The sequence below is a fragment of the Ochotona princeps genome, chromosome 20 (assembly GCF_030435755.1).
Source record: "Ochotona princeps isolate mOchPri1 chromosome 20, mOchPri1.hap1, whole genome shotgun sequence".
Lineage (NCBI taxonomy): Eukaryota > Metazoa > Chordata > Mammalia > Lagomorpha > Ochotonidae > Ochotona > Ochotona princeps.
This window is the reverse complement of record NC_080851.1, coordinates 1,714,534-1,735,123: the sequence shown is the minus strand read 5'-3', so window position 1 is coordinate 1,735,123 and position 20,590 is coordinate 1,714,534. Positions and strand designations below refer to the sequence as shown.

At 45.6% G+C, this 20,590-nt stretch overlaps 2 protein-coding genes across 4 annotated transcripts in view; one reads left to right on the top strand and one right to left on the bottom strand.

Annotated features, from left to right (window-relative positions):
* The window catches only part of ZPBP (zona pellucida binding protein), a 45,978-nt gene extending 28,427 nt beyond the window's left edge, over positions 1–17,551 (bottom strand). The window contains exons 1-3 of one of the 2 annotated variants that reach the window (XM_058678286.1): positions 17,381–17,551; positions 15,860–15,940; positions 6,422–6,547 (exon numbers count right to left, since the gene is read on the bottom strand). In XM_058678286.1, the coding sequence (XP_058534269.1) occupies positions 6,422–6,547; positions 15,860–15,940; positions 17,381–17,486 (313 nt within the window). In that variant the 5' untranslated portion in view covers positions 17,487–17,551. The remainder of the gene's footprint in view (positions 1–6,421; positions 6,548–15,859; positions 15,941–17,380) is intronic. The other variant, XM_058678285.1, reaches the window with a different exon arrangement.
* A 1,653-nt stretch (positions 17,552–19,204) lies between these two features.
* The window catches only part of SPMIP7 (sperm microtubule inner protein 7), a 35,202-nt gene continuing 33,816 nt past the window's right edge, over positions 19,205–20,590 (top strand). Inside the window, exon 1 of one of the 2 annotated variants that reach the window (XM_004582488.3) lies at positions 19,205–20,018. In XM_004582488.3, the coding sequence (XP_004582545.2) occupies positions 19,460–20,018 (559 nt within the window). In that variant the 5' untranslated portion in view covers positions 19,205–19,459. The remainder of the gene's footprint in view (positions 20,019–20,590) is intronic. The other variant, XM_058678290.1, reaches the window with a different exon arrangement.

The following is a 20,590-nucleotide window of genomic DNA, read 5'->3' as shown; positions in this document are numbered from 1 at the left end:
CCGGGTGAACTTCTGTATCTGCTGTTCTATTTCTGAGAAGAATGTTGGGATTTAGATTGGGATAGTGTTGACTCTACATATTATTTTCAGTAATATGGACTTTTGATTATGTTGATCTGGCTAATCCAGGAACATGATAGGTTTCCCCACTTTTATTTATTTAGTTCTTTATTGGAAAGTCAGATATACAGACAGGAAGAGACTATGAGCGGAAGATCTTCCATCCGATGATTCACTTCCCAAGCGGCCGAAACAGCCGGAGCTGAGACGATCCGAAGCTGGGAACCAGGAACCTCTTCCAGGTCTCCCAAGCGGGTGCAGGGTCCCAAGGCCTTGGGTCACCCTCGACTGCTTTCCCAGGCCACAAGCAGGGAGCTGGACGGCAAGCGGGGCTACCGGGATTAGAACTGGCGCCAATATGAGTGTGTTCAAGACGAGGACTTTAGCTGCTAGGGTATTGTGCCAGGCGCAGGTTTCCCCACTCTTAATTTTATATATATTAATTGTAAGGTATTTAAGATTCTTCTCCACTATTTTAAATTGGAATGTACTTACAAGTTCTTTCTCAGCCATGGGGTTATTTGTGTATACAAGGACCATCAATTTATATTCATTAATGTTGTATCCTGCTACTCTTCCAACTCTCGGATGAGTTCCAACAATCCCAGGATTGAATCTTTTGGCTGTTCTCTGTAGAGAATCATATCATGTGTAACAGGAATAATTTTAATTATTTATTGCCAATTTGAAATACTTTATTTCTCTTGCCTAACAATAGCTCTGGCAAGGACTCGAATACTATATTGAACAGCAGTGATAAAAGTGGACCTTCTTGTCTCGTTCCAGATCTTACCAGAAAATTTTCAAGTCTTTCCCCATTTAGTATGATGGTAGTGTTGGTGTTTTTGCTCATTTGGGGGAGGTAATAGAGTATTTCTTCTATGCCCATCTTGCTTAAAGTTTTTTCTAAGAAGTGGTGTTATATTTTACCAAATGGCTTCTCTGCATCTATTGAGATGATCATATGGCTTTTATTTTTAAATCTTCTGATGTAGTGAATCACATTACCCATCCCAGCATGTCAGGGATAAATCCCACCCGGGTCAGGAGAATGATCTGCCTAATGTACTGCCGGATCCTGATCGGCTAGTATTTTGTTGAGGATTTTTGTCTATGTTCATCAGGGATATCGGTCTGTAGCTCTTTTTCCGTTGTATCTCTCTGGCTTCAATAGTAGGCTGATTCTGACTTCAAGAAAGAGTCTGGAAAGACTGCCTCCCTTTCATTTGTTTGGAATAGATTGTAGAAGTTTGGGGTAAGTTCTTGAAGCATTCGGTAGCACTCTGCAGTGAAGCCATCTGGTCCAAGGCTTATCTTGTTTAGGAGGCATTTAATTGCTAATTGAAGCTCTGTCCTTGTTATAGGTCTATTTAGATTATTAATTGCCTCATGACTCTATTTTGGTAGACTGTATGTATCCAAAAATCTATCCATTTCTTCTAGCTCTTCTGATTTTTTCTAAGTCTTCTGATATAGTTGCTTGTTGGCATTTGTTGGCATATACTTCCTAATAATTCTATGTATATCCAAGGTATCTGTTATTATATTTCATTTTTCATCTCTGATCCTGTTGATCACAAGGCTTTAAAGGGTTCTTTAACAGAGCTTCCTGACTGGATAGAAAAACACCACGAGACCTTTCAAAAGATGAATGAGCTAACAAAGGCTCACGCACTACAATCCCTAATTTAGACAAACTGTTCCCTCAGTAGCAAAGAAACAGGAAACACCCTGGACATACTCACTCAATAATGGGCTCTGCTTTCACAAGTGGCATGCTTTGCTAGCCCACTGGACTCAGTGACTGCAGGATGGCCTATAAGCTGGGGTGGGGGGCAGTTGCTGACAGCACAGACTTTAGGGTGAATCCTTGAAGTTCAACCTCTACATCAGGTACAAGGAGTTGTAGAGATGAAATGACATGAGTGGTTAACAAAAGGATGCCTTACTTCAGGTGGATCTTGGTCTAGATAGATCTGAAGTCTCCAAATACACCAAGTTGTCCATTTAGTTACCTTCCTGCCATCGGAAGGTATTGAAAAGCCAAGCCATTCTTGTTTAGACAAAACAAGTGAAATCTGCCAGAAGACGTGACTACAAGATCAAACTGGAAACCCAGAATTTAAGCGGTTCACTGACCAGAAGAGCCTTCTGAAGGAAGGTGTCAGGAAGGCAGGTCATACCACGGGGAGTCTTACCCACGGGACAGCAGCTCAAGCGCTGGCCACTCAGCACTTCAAAGGGTCAAGCCTTGAACGCCCCGGGATCCCATATGGGCGCCAGTTCTAATCCCGGCAGCTCCACTTCCCATCCAGCTCCCTGCTTGTGGCCTGGGAAAGCAGGCAAGGACGGCCCAATGCTTTGAGACCCTGCACCCGCGTGGGAGACCCGGAAGAGGTTCCAGGTGGCCGTTGCGGCTCACTTGGGGAGTGAATCATCGGACGGAAGATCTTCCTCTCTGTCTCTCCTCCTCTCTGTATATCTGTGGAGAGCGGGACTATGCCCCAAGATGGCGCTTGTTATTGTCTTCTCACGGCACAAAGGCAGTAAACAAGTTTTAGGAAGTTGCAGAGGATTGGTTCAAGGTCTCATGCAGTCTGCATGGTGTGCGCGTGATCAGAGTTGTGATTGGTGTGTGCGTGCGTGATCAAGGCTGTGATTGGTGTGTTTGATGTGTGGCCAAGCAGCCCTGTTGCAATTAGCTGTTGATAGGGTTTTAACCTAAGTTTGAGAGAGAACAAAGAAGAGAAGAAGAACAAAGAGGAGTAGTGGTAGAGTAGTAGTAGTAGTAGTAGAAGAGGAAGCCTGTAAATACGCTGTAGTTACTGCCCTTCTGTATTATACTTGGATTTCTTGTTATGTTATGTTATGTAATTAGTTTGTCCTTCAATAAATCCTCATAAGAGCAAGCACCTGTGTCGGAGCTGCACTCGCTGGACGAGGGACCCCGTTATATACCTGACTTTGTAAGAAAAATAAATAAATCTTTTTAAAAAAACATAGCAGAAATTTTAGTATTTTGACAATCAGAAAACCACAAGTAACAAAACCCTGTATTTAATTACACCAGTGGTATGCTTTAGAAACTTCACGGTCCACGTCTCAGACAGGTAAAATTCAGAAAGAAAATGCCTCCAATTACTAAAATGGCAATTAAACATCAAAAAGTAAATTAATTAATATTTTATATATTATCTTGATGATGTTGTATTTTCTGATTAGTGACTTACATAATAGATCCCAAAAGTATATGATCAATATACTTAAATATATTACAAACTCCTCTATGCACATACATTCAAGAAGCAGAATATTCTAATGAATCCCTTGAAAAAACCTACCAAGACTAATAAAATGGTGATAATCCAGTTCATTCCTCACCAAGAGTCTACCCACAAACTCGGAAGTCACACATCAAAGACATACAACACCAGAGATATGGCACATTTTCTCAACGTCTTTATTTTCCCATATATAAAATGGAAAATGGCTATACTTATTGTACAGGATTTGGAAAATCAAGTGATTAATACATTTAAATTGCTTAGAATGGTATCTGACACACTATCTGCAAATATTATATTATTATTTTACTATAAAATTCATTTTAAGTAAAATAAGCTAGTCACTGAATGACATATACATATAATCTCACTTGTAGAATCTACAAAGCACACAATCACATAAATGAAGAGTTGGATGATGGCTAAACAGAGTTAGGGCTGGGAGACTATAGAAGCTGAGTAAGTACAGGCAGCCTAACAGTGACTACTGTTAATAATGTACCGCATATTTCAGTCTTGCTAAGAGGGTATGTATCAAGAAATATCACCACAAAAAGTAATGTGTTAATGGCTTCACTGTGGTAATGATTTTACATTGTATGCTGACATCAACATTATCACATGTACATCTTAAATACAATACACTTCAGTCGATCATACCTGAATAAATCTGGGGATGAGGCCGAAAAACAAGAAAAAATCACATTAATAAAACTAAAATACATATTTTCAGAATGCATACGTAAGTATTTGTGGGAGGTTATAAGCAACAACACTGGAGATTCAGGATGGCATCTGCCTGGGGGTCAGTGGCAACAAGGGACTAGGATTTCAAACAACTCACAAAAAGAGCCAGTAGTCCTGGCAACAGCTTAGACCATACTGTAGGCTCAAGGATATATGTTTCAATATGTTTCACAAAATTTCATATATTACATATCAGATTCTTTATAAAAACATTAAGACAGTCTAAAATATAGTCTATTATATTTCTTTTTAAAATATAAGAACAAGGTTACAGAGAAAAACCCAAATACATGCAAACATGTGCTTCTATCAATGTTTGTGTGAATATTCAGAAAGTAGGGAAATCCACAGACCAGGAAGCATTAATTCATCAGACTAGTATTAGGTGTTGGAATGAGAGAAATATACAAGATAATAAATGTGTTATGTTTGTAAACAAAAATCACTGAGTAAGACACAAAGAGAGGAGAGGAGAGGAGAGCAGGGGAGAGGATGAGAGGGGAGGGGAGGGGAGAGGAGAGAAGAGCAGGGGAGAGGATGAGAGGGGAGGGGAGGGGAGGGGAGAGGAGAGGAGGGGAGAGGATGAGAGGGGAGGGGAGAGGAGAGGAGGGGAGAGGATGAGAGGGGAGGGGAGAGGAGAGCAGGGGAGAGGATGAGAGGGGAGGGGAGAGGAGAGGAGGGGAGAGGATGAGAGGGGAGGGGAGAGGAGAGGAGGGGAGAGGATGAGAGGGGAGGGGAGAGGAGAGCAGGGGAGAGGATGAGAGGGGAGGGGAGGGGAGAGGAGAGAAGAGCAGGGGAGAGGATGAGAGGGGAGGGGAGAGGAGAGGAGGGGAGAGGATGAGAGGGGAGGGGAGAGGAGAGGATGAGAGGGGAGAGGAGAGGAGAGCAGGGGACAGGATCAGAGGGGAGGGGAGAGGAGGGGAGAGGATCAGAGGGGAGGGGAGAGGAGAGGAGAGCAGGGGAGAGGATCAGAGGGGGGGAGAGGAGAGGAGAGCAGGGGAGAGGATGAGAGGGGAGGGGAGAGGAGAGGAGGGGAGAGGATGAGAGGGGAGGGGAGAGGAGAGGATGAGAAGGGAGAGGAGAGGAGAGCAGGGGAGAGGATGAGAGGGGAGGGGAGAGGAGAGGATGAGAGGGGAGGGGAGAGGAGAGCAGGGGAGAGGATGAGAGGGGAGGGGAGGGGAGAGGAGAGAAGAGCAGGGGAGAGGATGAGAGGGGAGGGGAGAGGAGAGGAGGGGAGAGGATGAGAGGGGAGGGGAGAGGAGAGGATGAGAGGGGAGAGGAGAGGAGAGCAGGGGAGAGGATGAGAGGGGAGGGGAGAGGAGAGGATGAGAGGGGAGAGGAGAGGAGAGCAGGGGAGAGGATGAGAGGGGAGGGGAGAGGAGAGGATGAGAGGGGAGAGGAGAGGAGAGCAGGGGAGAGGATGAGAGGGGAGGGGAGAGGAGAGGATGAGAGGGGAGAGGAGAGGAGAGCAGGGGAGAGGATGAGAGGGGAGGGGAGAGGAGAGGATGAGAGGGGAGAGGAGAGGAGAGCAGGGGAGAGGATGAGAGGGGAGAGGAGAGGAGAGCAGGGGACAGGATCAGAGGGGAGGGGAGAGGAGAGGAGAGGATGAGAGGGGAGGGGAGAGGAGAGGAGAGCAGGGGAGAGGATCAGAGGGGGGGAGAGGAGAGGAGAGCAGGGGAGAGGATGAGGGGAGGGGAGAGGAGAGGAGAGCAGGGGACAGGATCAGAGGGGAGGGGAGAGGAGAGTAGGGGAGAGGATGAGGGGAGGGGAGAGGAGAGGAGAGCAGGGGAGAGGATGAGGGGAGGGGAGAGGAGGGGAGAGGATCAGAGGGGAGGGGAGAGGAAAGAAGAGACACAGGACCAAAAAGACAACTGGAGGAGATGCAAAAATGGGCTGGAACTTCACTGAACAAGTCTTCAGAATGCAGCTTACCATTGTGTGTTTTTAGAAAGAAAACAAACTAAGATTTCTACACTCATCTATATAATGTGCCTCGTGGAAAAATCAGCTGTTGTCAGAATAATTACACAAGTAAAATAAGCATTTAAAATAAATGTTAATAAAATAAGTCATGCAAATATACATTTCTATGTGACAAAATTAACTCATTTTGGAATACAGATGTTTGGGAACTTCATCAAACAAGTTGGTCCTCTAGTACATCGTTATTTAAAAATAGGATATGTGAAAAATGTCTACTCCAGCTCCAAGGAGAAATTATAAGTAAAGGCATTGTGGGAGTAGGTAAATACGTGAGAGACAAACACTCTTCTTTCCCGAGTGCATTTTGATGTATTCATTTAATAACAACAATTGAAACAACATCCTACCTGAAATTATTTTTCCTTTGGGCCCGTGCCATTGGAATGACGGGTCTATCAGCTCAGAGTTTCGCAGCCGCTGGGTTACACACAACACATGTGGACTCTTTTGATGCAGCATAACGTATACTTTCACTGAAAATACAATATTCAAATGTTCCAATGATATTTATGTTCTTTCTCCACAACACCTTACATTTTCATAGTTTGGGTAACATGCTTTTATAGGATGTTTAGAGTCACTGCTCCTGTTAACTGATACCAACAAGTAACCTTTGTTGTATTCTACACAATATTAAAAAATATGAGACTTCATCTGTGTCTGAGTATGTCTTCAATCTGAGATGTGTTGCTATCTTTGATTCAGAACTCCAATACGTTAACCTTTTACTTTCATAACATTGCTTCTGTTATAAACTATTAAGATTATCATACCTAGAGCACTAGCTGCTTTACACAGACATCAAACCGAAATGGAACTTACAAATAAAATTTTTAGAGAAAAAATATACTATGCCCCACAATATAACTTAACAAAAAAATTACATGAATACAGAGTCCACAATCATGCACTTTGGTTGTAAAAACTAAAGAATTTTGTTTTCATTTAGTTTAACTTTTAAGGAGTCCTGTTAATTACCCAAAAATACTGTTCTTTAGAGGTGACAGAAGTTATACATGAGGATTGACTGCCTTGAGCTCACTCAAGTACACACTTAGAAACGGTTCACAAAGTAGAGTGATTTAGTACACGCAAAACTTGTCATGTGGCAAAACAAAGATTATTTTTAATTATTTTATTTTTTAAATTTTTGAAGACATAGAACACACATTTTTATGGGATGTAGTGCAAAATTTTGACACATAGCATAAGCTAATTAAATCAGGTGCCACCAGCTTCCCCATTTCTTTTCTTCTTTGTGCAAGTGCCTGTCAAGTTCTCTCTTACAGTTTAGGCAATATGTAAAAAATTGTTAGGAAATCAAAATTTTCCAAAACCTTAAAAAGACTGCATCTAAAGTTTCAACATAAAGCATGTTGTTTACCGGGTGTGTTTCTGAAAACATTTTTGTCACAAGCTTGAAAATTCTCCCTTCTGAGCTGTTTGTTTTCATCCTAAATTGATACTGAATCTAGCATTTTTTTTCCATAACGATTAAGATGACATCTGTGTTTCTATCATATAGAGTGTACTATCTGCTTACTGGAGAGACAGAGAGATACAAGCCAGACAGACAGGGAGCACCCATAAGCCACCTCCTTCTCCAACACCTGCAGTGGCCAAGGCTACCCAAGTCAGGGCTGGGACCCAGGAGCTCAAATGCAGATGGCCGGACAGCCCTTGGACAACCACCTGCTGCCTGCCCAGCGCACACTAGCAGGGAGCTGCACTCAGGAGCAGAGGCAGGACTGCAAGCCCTCCACCATGAGACGAAGCAGCAGCAAACGGGGCCAAGTGCTGAGCAAGACTGCTGCTCCTCCTCCGGAAGAGCTGATCTCAGCACACTGTCTTCCTGGGGCAAAGCTAACGGGTTATGCTTTTAAATTTAGATATTATTGAATTTTAATAATGTAATATTTATATTATTTCTGCTTATATTATATATTATATAAATAATAGATATTGATAATAAAGTTTAAAATTTAAATTATTGAGTTTTAAGCATTTCCTTAAGATCCTTCTAATACTGTCAATAACTACATATAAGCTTCTTCCTGTTCTCCTCTTTCACTCTCACACAGTTATCACTTATTTCATATTCATTATTATTTACTACTTAGTGTTAGGGTAGACACTTAATTTACAATGCCACATGCAATCAATGGGAAGGTTTTTCTTTTATATATTTGCTTTGGAAAAATGCACAGACTTTCTCCTTGGAATGTTGTATAGCCTTTTAATTGTTTTTTCATTTTGCTTTTGACAACAGAGTAAGAAAAAAAATTGTTGGACAAGCCATGAAGCAAATCAGACTTCTTAGCAGTCACATTTAAGGAAGTCTATTTTACATAGTTAACCCCTCATTTATTCAATTTAGGCTTATAACAACAAATTAGCCTCATGGCTACTGACTGCTCTTAGAACAGTCGTTATTCCAGGTGACCTATTATTCTTTCATCACCTGTAATTAATTCCTGCTTTTTTTCTTATTATTTCTATATTTTAACTTAAATTCCTCTTCTTTCTTGCAGCTTCTTTACTAAACGCTCACGTCCCTGGCCTGGCTCACTGGCCCTCCTCCAGCCTGTCTTTCACATATACCCCGCCACACCTTTTACAAACATCCTTTTTTTCTTTTTATTATTTTTGAAATTTATCGTACAATTCCATATAGTCTGCGATTTCCCCTTCCCTAAACTACCTCCCGATTGATTTTTTTCCATAACGTCACAACTCTTCATAAGGGTTACAATTCCAACAGTCTGCTATAAGTGTGCCCCGACAATACTGGTACAATGTCAGACAGTCCCAACACTTCCACTGAGAGTCCATTTTTGGTTTCCAATTTACAGGATGGATTCATGACACCACCCCCGTGTGCCCTCCCATTTCAGAAACTCAGCAAAATTCATTCTTTGTGCTTTGTCTTCTCCGACGACACAGCATCCAAGTCTTTGGTCTGGATCCCACTGACCCTATGCAGCTTCCAGTCACAACCTGGTAGAGCAAGCACTTCAGTCTGTCTACAGACTGTGTCTACACTTCAGTCTCTGTCTACCACAGTCTTGGACAACTACCAAGCCTCAGAATACACACTGACAGAGCAAGAGGGGCAAGTGCTCTAAGCAATGGTATCTGTCACTGCGACTTCAGCCGTAATGTATTCACTGAAAAAGGCATTAGTAATCCTTATGGGCAGTCTCCAAGGAGACCTCTGTCCACCTTTATCAACACCCACTGTCTGGGAAACAATAGTTCTTCTTTTCTTAAACAGAAGCCCACTTGCATTTTTCTTTTTTAAAATTTTGCTGATACAGAATGCTAAACTTGTCTGTTTCAGAACTCCACAACTTCTCCAAGTACTAATGAGTGTGAGGGTCCACAACATTGGTGGTGACGCATGAAAACGTTCCAGTTTCTGGGACAGACCCATCAGATGAAAAAGAAAGAGATGTGCAAACAGGAAATAGGCAGAGACCATGCCCACGACCAGATGAAAGTAGACACAGAAGATGCAACTCGATCCCACAAAACTCCCTTAAGAATAAAGCCAGGGAAACAGAGGAGGGATGATTTGGGATAAAGCAGAAAGCCACATTAGGGACACAAGCTTGAAGCCACACCTCACCTGCATATGCAATCCTACCTTCCTTCCTGTCAAATGCCCCTTCCCAGGGCATATCCCCTCCTCTGCCGACTGCAAGGGTCTGGCTCGCTGCAGAGGACTAAAAAGGGGGCTCTTTTCCCCTTTCCCTGCCCGAAGTGTGTGTGTGTGTTTCTCATCCATTAAATAAACTTTATCACTTTGTCACAAAAAGACTTTGCAATACTGATTCTAAATGTACTGGGCAAGATTAAGGATTCATAAGAAGCAAAAATAACTTTGTTTAAAATAGAGGGATTAGCGATAAAAGTTTCAACATATATTAAAAAGTTACACAAAATAAAACAGCAATATGGTAGTAGGGTAAAGTCACTGCCTGAGACTCTAGTGTCCCATTGGACACCAGTTCCTGACCCGGCTGCTATACTCCCGCCCAGCTCCCTGCTGACATGCCTGGAAGAGCATCACAAGATGGTTCACCTGCTTGGTTCCCTGGACTGTCAGAGGAGACCTGGAAGTGCTCCCGGCTCCTGGCTTCAGCCTGTCCCAGCCCTGGCTGTTGCAGCCATTTGGGGAATAGAACACTGGAGAGAAGAAGGGAAGATTTCTCTCTCTCTCTCTCTCTCTCTCTCTCTCTCTCTCTCTCTCTCCACACACACACACACACACACTCTAACTCTCTAGGTCTTACTTCTTTCCCCATCCACCTATAACTCTGCCCTTCAAATAAATAAACATACGGAACTGCATCATAAAAAAATAAAGCTGGAACTCACCTAAAAAAGGTTGAAAAAATTCCAGGCAGAAAATATCAGATATTGATCATATTATAATGCCATAGCTAGTAAATTATCACATAATATTTGACTTATAATTACAGTACTATCTACTGAATTTAAATATTGATCCATTATTAGAATAAATTTAGCTAACATTATCCAATAAAATAAAAAGAAAATATTTATAGATAATTATTTTATAATTCAGATTTTATTCTTTTTTTTTAATTTTATGGTACAATTCATAGGGTCTGGGATTTCCGTACCCCTCCCCAAATTCTCTCCTCCCAACTGATTTTCCCCATATTATTACAATAGCATATTCCTATATTCCTTCATAAGCAATCATAAGTCCATCATTCCGTTATGTGAGTGTGTCCTCACATATTGCTGCTACAGACAATGGCAGAAAGTCCAGCATCCTATTGTCGAGATATATCCAACAGTTTCATTAGGAGTCCATTTTGATTTGGAAGTAGAGATGCATACTACATTGTATCTTCACATCTTTTTAAAAGTGATAATAAAAGTAAATAAAAATGGCAGAGCAAGGAAATCCAAAAATTATCTTTCATAAAACTAAAGAGAAAAGGCCGAAGTTGTCATAACAACCATTTTTCAGAACTCCCCCAACAACAAAAATACATATTTTCCGCAATCTAGAAAACATTCATTCAAAAAAGTTGAACCTCAGTGCTACAGGTTGATTACATACACCTGTCCAAAAATTCACGTTGGATTGCTAACCTCAGTACACCAGAATGTGCACTTATTTGAAGTCTTTACAATGCAAATCAAAATAAAATTAAGTAATCAGACTGGGTCTAAATCCAGCTGAATGACATAAAATGCGGAGAGTTTGCATGCAACATATGCCTCAGGAGGACGATGCGAAAACCTAAAGGGGGAACAGGGTCCCACAAGCCCAGGATGGAGCCCTGGGACAGACCCCTCCCACAAGCCCAGGATGGAGCCCTGGCACAGACCCCTCCCACAAGCCCAGGATGGAGCCCTGGGACAGACCCCTCCCACAAGCCCAGGATGGAGCCCTGGGACAGACCCCTCCCACAAGCCCAGGATGGAGCCCTGGGACAGACCCCTCCCACAAGCCCAGGATGGAGCCCTGGGACAGACCCCACCCACAAGCCCAGGATGGAGCCCTGGCACAGACCCCTCCCACAAGCCCAGGATGGAGCCCTGGGACAGACCCCACCCACAAGCCCAGGATGGAGCCCTGGCACAGACCCCTCCCACAAGCCCAGGATGGAGCCCTGGGACAGACCCCACCCACAAGCCCAGGATGGAGCCCTGGGACAGACCCCTCCCACAAGCCCAGGATGGAGCCCTGGGACAGACCCCTCCCACAAGCCCAGGATGGAGCCCTGGCACAGACCCCTCCCACAAGCCCAGGATGGAGCCCTGGGACAGACCCCTCCCACAAGCCCAGGATGGAGCCCTGGGACAGACCCCTCCCACAAGCCCAGGATGGAGCCCTGGGACAGACCCCTCCCACAAGCCCAGGATGGAGCCCTGGGACAGACCCCGCCCACAAGCCCAGGATGGAGCCCTGGCACAGACCCCTCCCACAAGCCCAGGATGGAGCCCTGGGACAGACCCCTCCCACAAGCCCAGGATGGAGCCCTGGGACAGACCCCTCCCACAAGCCCAGGATGGAGCCCTGGGACAGACCCCGCCCACAAGCCCAGGATGGAGCCCTGGGACAGACCCCGCCCACAAGCCCAGGATGGAGCCCTGGGACAGACCCCGCCCACAAGCCCAGGATGGAGCCCTGGGACAGACCCCGCCCACAAGCCCAGGATGGAGCCCTGGGACAGACCCCGCCCACACTGCCTCCAGGAAAGAACCACTCTGAAAGTACCTGTGAGGCATTTTGCTTTGGCGCGTGAGCTGTTGTCATGGCAGCCACAGTAAGTTAAAAATTTGGCAAGAAGAGCGAGTGTGTAGCATCTTCTCTTGCCCATCTCCACTGACCTGTGACAGCCTTGAAAGCCAATGAGAGTAATAAGCTGTCAGACACCGCAGGAAGCAGAGAAGATACAGGAAGCCTAAAGCCCCCTGCAACAGGCCTGTCACCCTAAGGGCCCTGCATACAGGCCTGTCACCCTAAGGCCCCTGCATACAGGCCTGTCACCCTAAGGCCCCTGCATACAGGCCTGTCACCCTAAGTCCCCTGCATACAGGCCTGTCACCCTAAGTCCCCCTGCATACAGGCCTGTCACCCTAAGGCCCCTGCATACAGGCCTGTCACCCTAAGGCCCGCATACAGGTCTGTCACCCTAAGGCCCCTGCATACAGGCCTGTCACCCTAAGGCCCCTGCATACAGGCCTGTCACCCTAAGGCCCCTGCATACAGGCCTGTCACCTTAAGTCCCCCTGCATACAGGCCTGTCACCTTAAGTCCCCCTGCATACAGGCCTGTCACCCTAAGTCCCCCTGGCTACAGGCCTGTCACCCTAAGTCCCCCTGCATACAGGCCTGTCACCCTAAGTCCCCCTGCATACAGGCCTGTCACCCTAAGTCCCCCTGCATACAGGCCTGTCACCCTAAGTCCCCATGCATACAGGCCTGTCACCTTAAGTCCCCCTGCATACAGGCCTGTCACCCTAAGGCCCCTGCATACAGGCCTGTCACCCTAAGTCCCCCTGCATACAGGCCTGTCACCCTAAGTCCCCCTGCATACAGGCCTGTCACCCTAAGGCCCCTGCATACAGGCCTGTCACCTTAAGTCCCCCTGCATACAGGCCTGTCACCCTAAGTCCCCCTGCATACAGGCCTGTCACCCTAAGGCCCCTGCATACAGGCCTGTCACCCTAAGGCCCCTGCATACAGGCCTGTCACCTTAAGTCCCCCTGCATACAGGCCTGTCACCCTAAGTCCCCCTGCATACAGGCCTGTCACCCTAAGGCCCCTGCATACAGGCCTGTCACCCTAAGGCCCCTGCATACAGGCCTGTCACCTTAAGTCCCCCTGCATACAGGCCTGTCACCCTAAGTCCCCCTGCATACAGGCCTGTCACCCTAAGGCCCCTGCATACAGGCCTGTCACCCTAAGGCCCCTGCATACAGGCCTGTCACCCTATGGCCTGGCAGCAGTTTCTCAGATGACTCCACTTGCTACGCTATCTTTCCTTGCTCTTTCACTAGCACATACGTAGAGGCAAAGAACACAACTGGCTAACTGAAAAGTTCACTTAAGAGGAAGAAAAGAAAGAAGAAAAGAAAAAAGCTGACGAGCCACAGGAACTGTGCAGTATTCTGATTATTCTGAGTAAAGGGGAAAGCCAGAGCTTGCCTGGAGCTGCACTGCAGGCGAGCACACGCTTGGAAGACCAAGTTCTTGGGGAGCGCAGTGAGCAGCCTGCCCAAGGACTCGAACGCGCCACAATGCGCAGTCAGCCAGCCTACTACTCCAAGTATTTAGAGTCTGTTCAATAACCAGCGTAACTACTGGAGCCAAAGATTGAGCGGTTGTACATGATCAACAATGAAAAAAATGTACAAACTTAATTAAGAAAAGTCACTAAACAAGCAAACACTATCAGGAAAAAAAATCACCCTGGGAAGAGGAAAGAGAATTCCGAGGTCACATTGTTTAGAATACTAAGACATGAAACACGCAAGGAAAAAAACAGCCAAATGAAACTGCAGATCAGATATTGGACTTACTGGACAGAGTTAAAAGTCAGCCATTTAAACATAATCAAAGATCATGTCTAAAATGATAAAGAAAAACATGAGGCAGTAAGAGTAAAAGGAACAGATGAAACTTTATTTGTGAATTTTATGTGAATTTGCACGTAATTTATAATTGACTCCTTAATACACAGAAAATGCAAGGAATTCTCAAAGAAATAAAGGCCATAAATCGGCTCAGCAAGATGACAGAATGCCTTGATACAAAAATATCATGTGTTACTACATACTAGAAATTAAAAACACAAAAATCCAAGAAATTAAATCCTGTCATTTACAATATCATCAAAACATTAAAATATCTAGAAATATAATTCACAAAAAGAAATGTAGGACTTGCAAAACAATGAGATAAATTAAAGAAAAACTAAATAAACAAAAACACATTGAATGTCCATAGATTACAGAACTTCATAATGATAAGTTACCACAAATTGTCCTCATCACTCAAGGCCATTCCTATTGAAATCTCAACAGGTTTTTCTGATAAATTTAATGAGCTGATTCTACAAAAATGAATACAAAATTCCTGGGACCAAGAATTGCCAAAACAAATGTGAAAAGAACAAATTTGAAGGATTCGCGTTTAAAAATTCAAATCTTACACGAGGACAATAAGCTGAACAGCAGGGTGTTAGCACAGAGACACACCTCAGTGGAACGGAGTTTAGAGTTCACAAGTAAACTCATACAGGTAAAAAAACAGCATGTATCAATGCTGTATCAATGCCTTCCCTAATGCTGGCTCATGACAAAAAATGGAAGCTTTTGTGTATCAGAGATTAAAACTCATGCTTCACATGTTACAGTAATAACAGAATCCACGAAATGGGAGAATACATTGCAGAACCATAGACCTCAAAGATGTCCAGTGCCAAAAATACTAAAACATGTCCACAACTAAGTAACAAAAAGACAAACAGGCAGGTCTTACCAAGGGCAAAAGAGTCTAAGGATTTCTGTAAAAATGATACGTACATGGCCAAAAACTAACAAACATGAAGAGATATAAAGATTAGTCTTTATGGAAACACAAATCAAAACCACAATGAGGCACCACTGAACACACAGTAGAATGACAGTAACAGTAACACGTAATAACAAGGGCAGTGAGTGTTCTGCTAATCGCCAACCACACAGGCCATGAAGCCCCGACACGCTCTCCAACGGCATGAACCTCAGGGACATCACACTCGGGACAAATCCAGACCCAAAGACACATGCAGGACAGGTGCTCGCACAGACACCTGTGTGATGCCGGAGCGTTCAGGGGCGGGCACGGCCAGCAACAGGAAGTGTAACAGCTGACTGCGAGCAGCTGCCCCTGCTTGGCATTAAACTAAAACAACTGAATCATACACATTAAAGGTAGAATTTTATGGGAAGTGAATTTGTCTCAATTTTTAGAAACACAAAATAGAGTTGCCACTTGTACACTTCATATGACTACTAAAGAAATCTGACAAAATCACTATCCTTACATCCAAAACAAGCAAAAGCTGTACATGAAACTTCAGATAACTTTTAGAAACATTCTTTCTGCATGTAAGCAGTTACAGCAATCAGATATGGATAAAAATGTATGCAAATTCACACCTGGGGAAGCTTTAGCCTTTGGGACAAGAAGGGTAAAACTTTCACCAAGGCTAAAAATAGTCTTAGAATCACTGAGAGTCTGTGTTTAAATACCTGGGAAATTTGTCGAGCCCACTATTTTCACTGCATCTTGAGTCAAGCGAAAACCTCTTGGTACTCGAACCAAATGTTCAACTATTAGAAATCAAAAGAAAAAAAAAAAGTTAACCATATGCCTAATTACAAACTCAAAAAAAAAAAAAATCCAAATAGCATAGTATGACTGCCTGGTCTTGAGGGAGAGTTCCGCAAGTCTCCCGGAGCACTTATCTCGCTGCTCCGGGAACTCATCTCCTTCATAGGTCTCAGGAAATTAGTCTACTGTCTGGATCTAACAGACCTCACATTTGCTTATTTCTAAATCCACCTAGAACATTCTCAGCATTGAAAATTCTCCCAGCCTTTGTAGCCCAAGTCACAGACCCTTTTTTCTTCCAAAGCCTGTTTGTCCTGATTTCTTAATGCCATGGTCATTCCTGGCCCCTCTCACAGTATTCCTGCCCTGCCGTATTACGGTTCTTTGCACACATCTCCTCGTTTCCAAATCAGATTGTAAGGTCCACTGCCACTGGAATCAGTGTCAACATCCATTTATGGGGAACTGATACCAAACATGATCCCTAAACACACAGTAAAATCTTAATAATTGTGGGCATATTCTCGCAGTCTCCAGCTGTTGCTGAATGAGAGACACGATGGGCCTAACAGGTGAACAGGGAACGGGGCAGATGTACTAATGCTAACGTAGCCACCAAATCACCTGTCAGAACAAATGCAGAAACTAAATAGGCTACTTTTAAACTGGAAAGTGTTTCATAGCTGATGGATTAAGACACCAATCATGCCTCTAGCGTCATCCCTGAACCACAGAAAGGCAAGTTTTAACTCGGACCCTTTTCTACCTAGTACCAGATCATGAACCCTGGATGGTCCAGGGGGCTGCTCAGCTGCTGCCTGCAAGGCCTCTAGCCCCCACCAGGGTTCCTGGGTGGGGGTCCCTACCTGCTTCTGATCCAGCTCCCACTCAGCCCCTGCCTTCTGCCCGGTCCAGCCCTGGCTTTTGTGGGCATTTAGGAAGGGACACGGTGGGTGGAAAAATCTGTATCCCTGGCCCTCTGTCCCTCATCTTTCCGAAACACAGCACTGTGACTTCTGTAAAAAAATCATTGTCAACAATCAGCTTTCAGACAAGGCACTCCAAAACCCCTGGCTGTTTCCGAATCTGAGCTCTTCGGGCTCCTTTTAAGCAATCCTCGTGGAGAGACTTTCCTAAAGTTAGGAGAGCCTGGAACACAACATAATGCTGCCTCTCCCCAACTCCCTGCACTCCCACCGCTTCTTCCTTCTGCAAGCTCCAAGTCAGTACGGGAAGAGCAGGTGCGAGATGCCAGCGCCCCGCGCTGCACACCCGCGCGCCCACGAGGGGCACACACCACCGGGTCCACGTGCCGCGACGGGTCGGGGCCACCTCACCTGGCGGGCGGCTCACCTGGGCCGCCACCTCACCTGGCGGGGCCCCACAGGTGGGAGCGCCTCCCCGGGCCGGGCCCTCACCTGCCCCGACGGAGACCTCACCTGACGGGGGTGAGAGCGCCAGCAGGGCGGGCAGCAGCAGGAGGGCGGCGCCCCGGGAGAGCCAGCGCCCGCCCCGCCGCGGCCGGCCGCTGGCCGAGGCCGCCATTCACTCGCCGACGCCGCCCACGGAGACGGTCGTTAGGCGCCGCGCGCCCGCCGGAAGTGGGCAGGCGACACACCTGAGGGACGCGCCGCCACTTCCGCCAGGGCGGTTGGTGGGGTCGGCGGCGGCGTTGGGGGAAGCCTGGGTCTTTGGGACCGGCCTCCAGGGGAAATCCTCGAGAACCTGGGCGGCTCCAAGGTTCTGGCACTGGCTAGGAACGTCGAGCCGCCTGTGGGGGCCGTCAGCCTTGAGGGGCGCGACCCCACAGCTGGGTGGACCCACCGGTGCCCACGGGGGCGAGAAAGCACGAGGCAGCGCAGGCTGTCGCCAAGGCTGAGGGACACGTGGACACAGTGGGCATCACCAGTGCTGAGGGACACGTGGACGCCGTGGGCATCGCCAATGCTGAAGGACACATGGACACAGTGGGCATCGCCAGTGCTGAGGGACACGTGGACGCCGTGGGCATCGCCAATGCTGAAGGACACATGGACACAGTGGGCATCGCCAGTGCTGAGGGACGCATGGACACAGTGGGCATCGCCAGTGCTGAGGGACGCATGGACACAGTGTGCATCGCCAGTGCTGAGGGACGCATGGACACAGTGTGCATCGCCAGTGCTGAGGGACGCATGGACACATCGCCAGTGCTGCACAGAGGTGTTCAGGTCCTGGGCAGAGACGCAGTGCGTGTCCAATGGACTGTACCCTGGAGGAGCTGCCTCTGCCCTTCTCCCCCTGAAAGCACGTGCTTGCTGTTGGGGGAAGTCAGCTGCTTACAGAGACGATGCTGATGAGTCAGAATGCCTGGCAAGGGCCTTGTCACCTCTCAACCTGGAGAAACGGTGACGCTGAGGGCAGGCAGGGCGGCCGCTGGATGGTCTCCTCTCGGGATGCGGGATCTCATCCCGACTCCAACAGCCCCGCTTGGTTAGAGGTAGGCAGTAGCTGCTGAGGCTTTTCCGTGCAACATAGCTGTTCGTGTTTCCCGCAGACGCCACAACCCTTTGCCGTGTCGCTGTTGGTGGTTTTAGCTTTGTGCTTGCATCCCAAGCGGACATCTTGCTTGCATTTTGCTGCAGAGGGTTGCTCTGGCTTCGATCTCCCAGATCTGAAGTTGGATGTGCCCTTGCAGGACCAAATTAGAATGCAGCTTTTAAGAAAACTGATATATTAACGATTTAAGTGAGACTTCTTTTGCATATCAGTGAATAATCCTTGATGATTTGAAGAAAACTGTTTTGTCATTAGGTAAATAACCAGTACTCTTGTGAAGTTTCCTGAGATGAGCTTAAAGTCCAAACTGCTCTTGCTTTGGCCATCATGATGGCATACAGTGAAATTAAGGCGATTAGGGCTTGAAAAGAACGAACTATTTCTGACTTTTCCCCTAAAAATTAGATATACTTTGTAGCTTTAATACATGTTTACTTTTTACAGTGCATGTAAGTTTACATTTATTTAGATAGTGATAATGGTTTTGTCTACCAAGCAAATACCTAACGACAGGCATTTTTTTAATATATGTTTTCATGTGTATGGTTATTGTCACTGGAGTGGCTGCTTTATAATCCTTTGTCATTGAATCCACTGAAATAGCAAGTTACAGAAAATGGAAATAAATGAGCACAGCTTTCTTGACCATTGGGGATCAAAATATCATGGAAATAGTTCTAAGACCATCTTGAGATTTTAAGAATGACATTATGACTTATATAATAAATAGTTCAGCATGTTGAGAGTTCCGTCTGTTGCCGAGCAACAAGGACACGACTGGGTTTATTTATTCCTGCTCTTCCTTTACTGCCTTCTCTTTAGGTAGAAAAAAAATTAACTTAAGAAAATTATATACACTTAGAAGGCTGGATAAAAGTCATGCTTGATTAACCCTAAGCTGTTGAAAATATAGGAGTTTATATAGTTGCAATACTCATCAGAAATCATTTATATTAATCAGAAAAGTAGCAGCAAAGGGCATGGCTTTGGGGCAGCAGGACAGTCCCGGGAAGGTAAGTGTCTCAGAAAGATTCATCCTTTCCGGAACAAAGGCCCTGAACAATGCAGATTATCCACACTGCTGTGACCTCTTAAGAAAAATCAACATGCCTTTTGTGAGAGGAGTTGAAGACAGACATAGCTATGTCCGATTTGAGAATAAATGCAGCCCTGCCTTTCTTAAATTTCATCCTTACCCTCCGTCGGTCCTGCCGAACTACCACCTGCACCACCCCTACCCTCCGCCGTATGGACCAGCTTACCCGCTGTTTCCACTGCGAGATGACGTGCCCTCAGGGGACTGCTGCTCCATGCTCATGAGTCCTGGTGGCGATGCTGATCTGAAGCCTGGCATTGGCAGAACCATACCTAACCTGGTTGGTTTCAGTGATGTGAAGCCTCAACATCGAGTTCCCACACCAGACATGGGATTTCAAACAACCATAAAAAGGCATACAGTTCTCTCAGAAGAACTGCAACAGGACACGAGGTGGAATTCCAGGGACGTCCCGGACAGCTCCATCAGGGCCCGACTCGGAGGTAAATGGGGTGGTGTCAGAGGTTCTGTGTCTTCAGTATTCCAAAGAAGGAAAAGCACACAGGTCGAACAGCCAGGATTGCCATGGTTTATTCTCGTAAAATAATAATTAAATAAGGTGTTGTTTTGAAATTGCCATTTCTTAGAAAAAAGTAGAAATGATCAACCTATTTGTAAACATGCTTCAGGTTTTCTTTTCATGCATTAGTTTGAATAGCACAAACTGGTACAGCAATTTATTCTAGATTTAAAGATAACTTTTAGCCCAAAAGGAATGTATCACTTTGATAATTGCATAAAATGCCTCTTTTCTCTGTCAAAATAACCTGGTGACTGTTAACACATTGTTTTATGATTTATTTGGTTACCTTTATTTGAAAGGCAGAGTTTTGAATAGAGGGAGGGAAAAAGTGAGATCTTGTATGACGCTGGTTCAGTCTCCCAGATGCTGCGGTAGCTGAGATGGTCAGGCCAGGCCAGGGGCCCGGAGCTGTCTTGGCTCCCATGTGGTCCATTGTCAGCTGCCCTAGGCACGTTGGCAGGAACCTGGGCGGGAGGCGGAGAAGCCAGGATT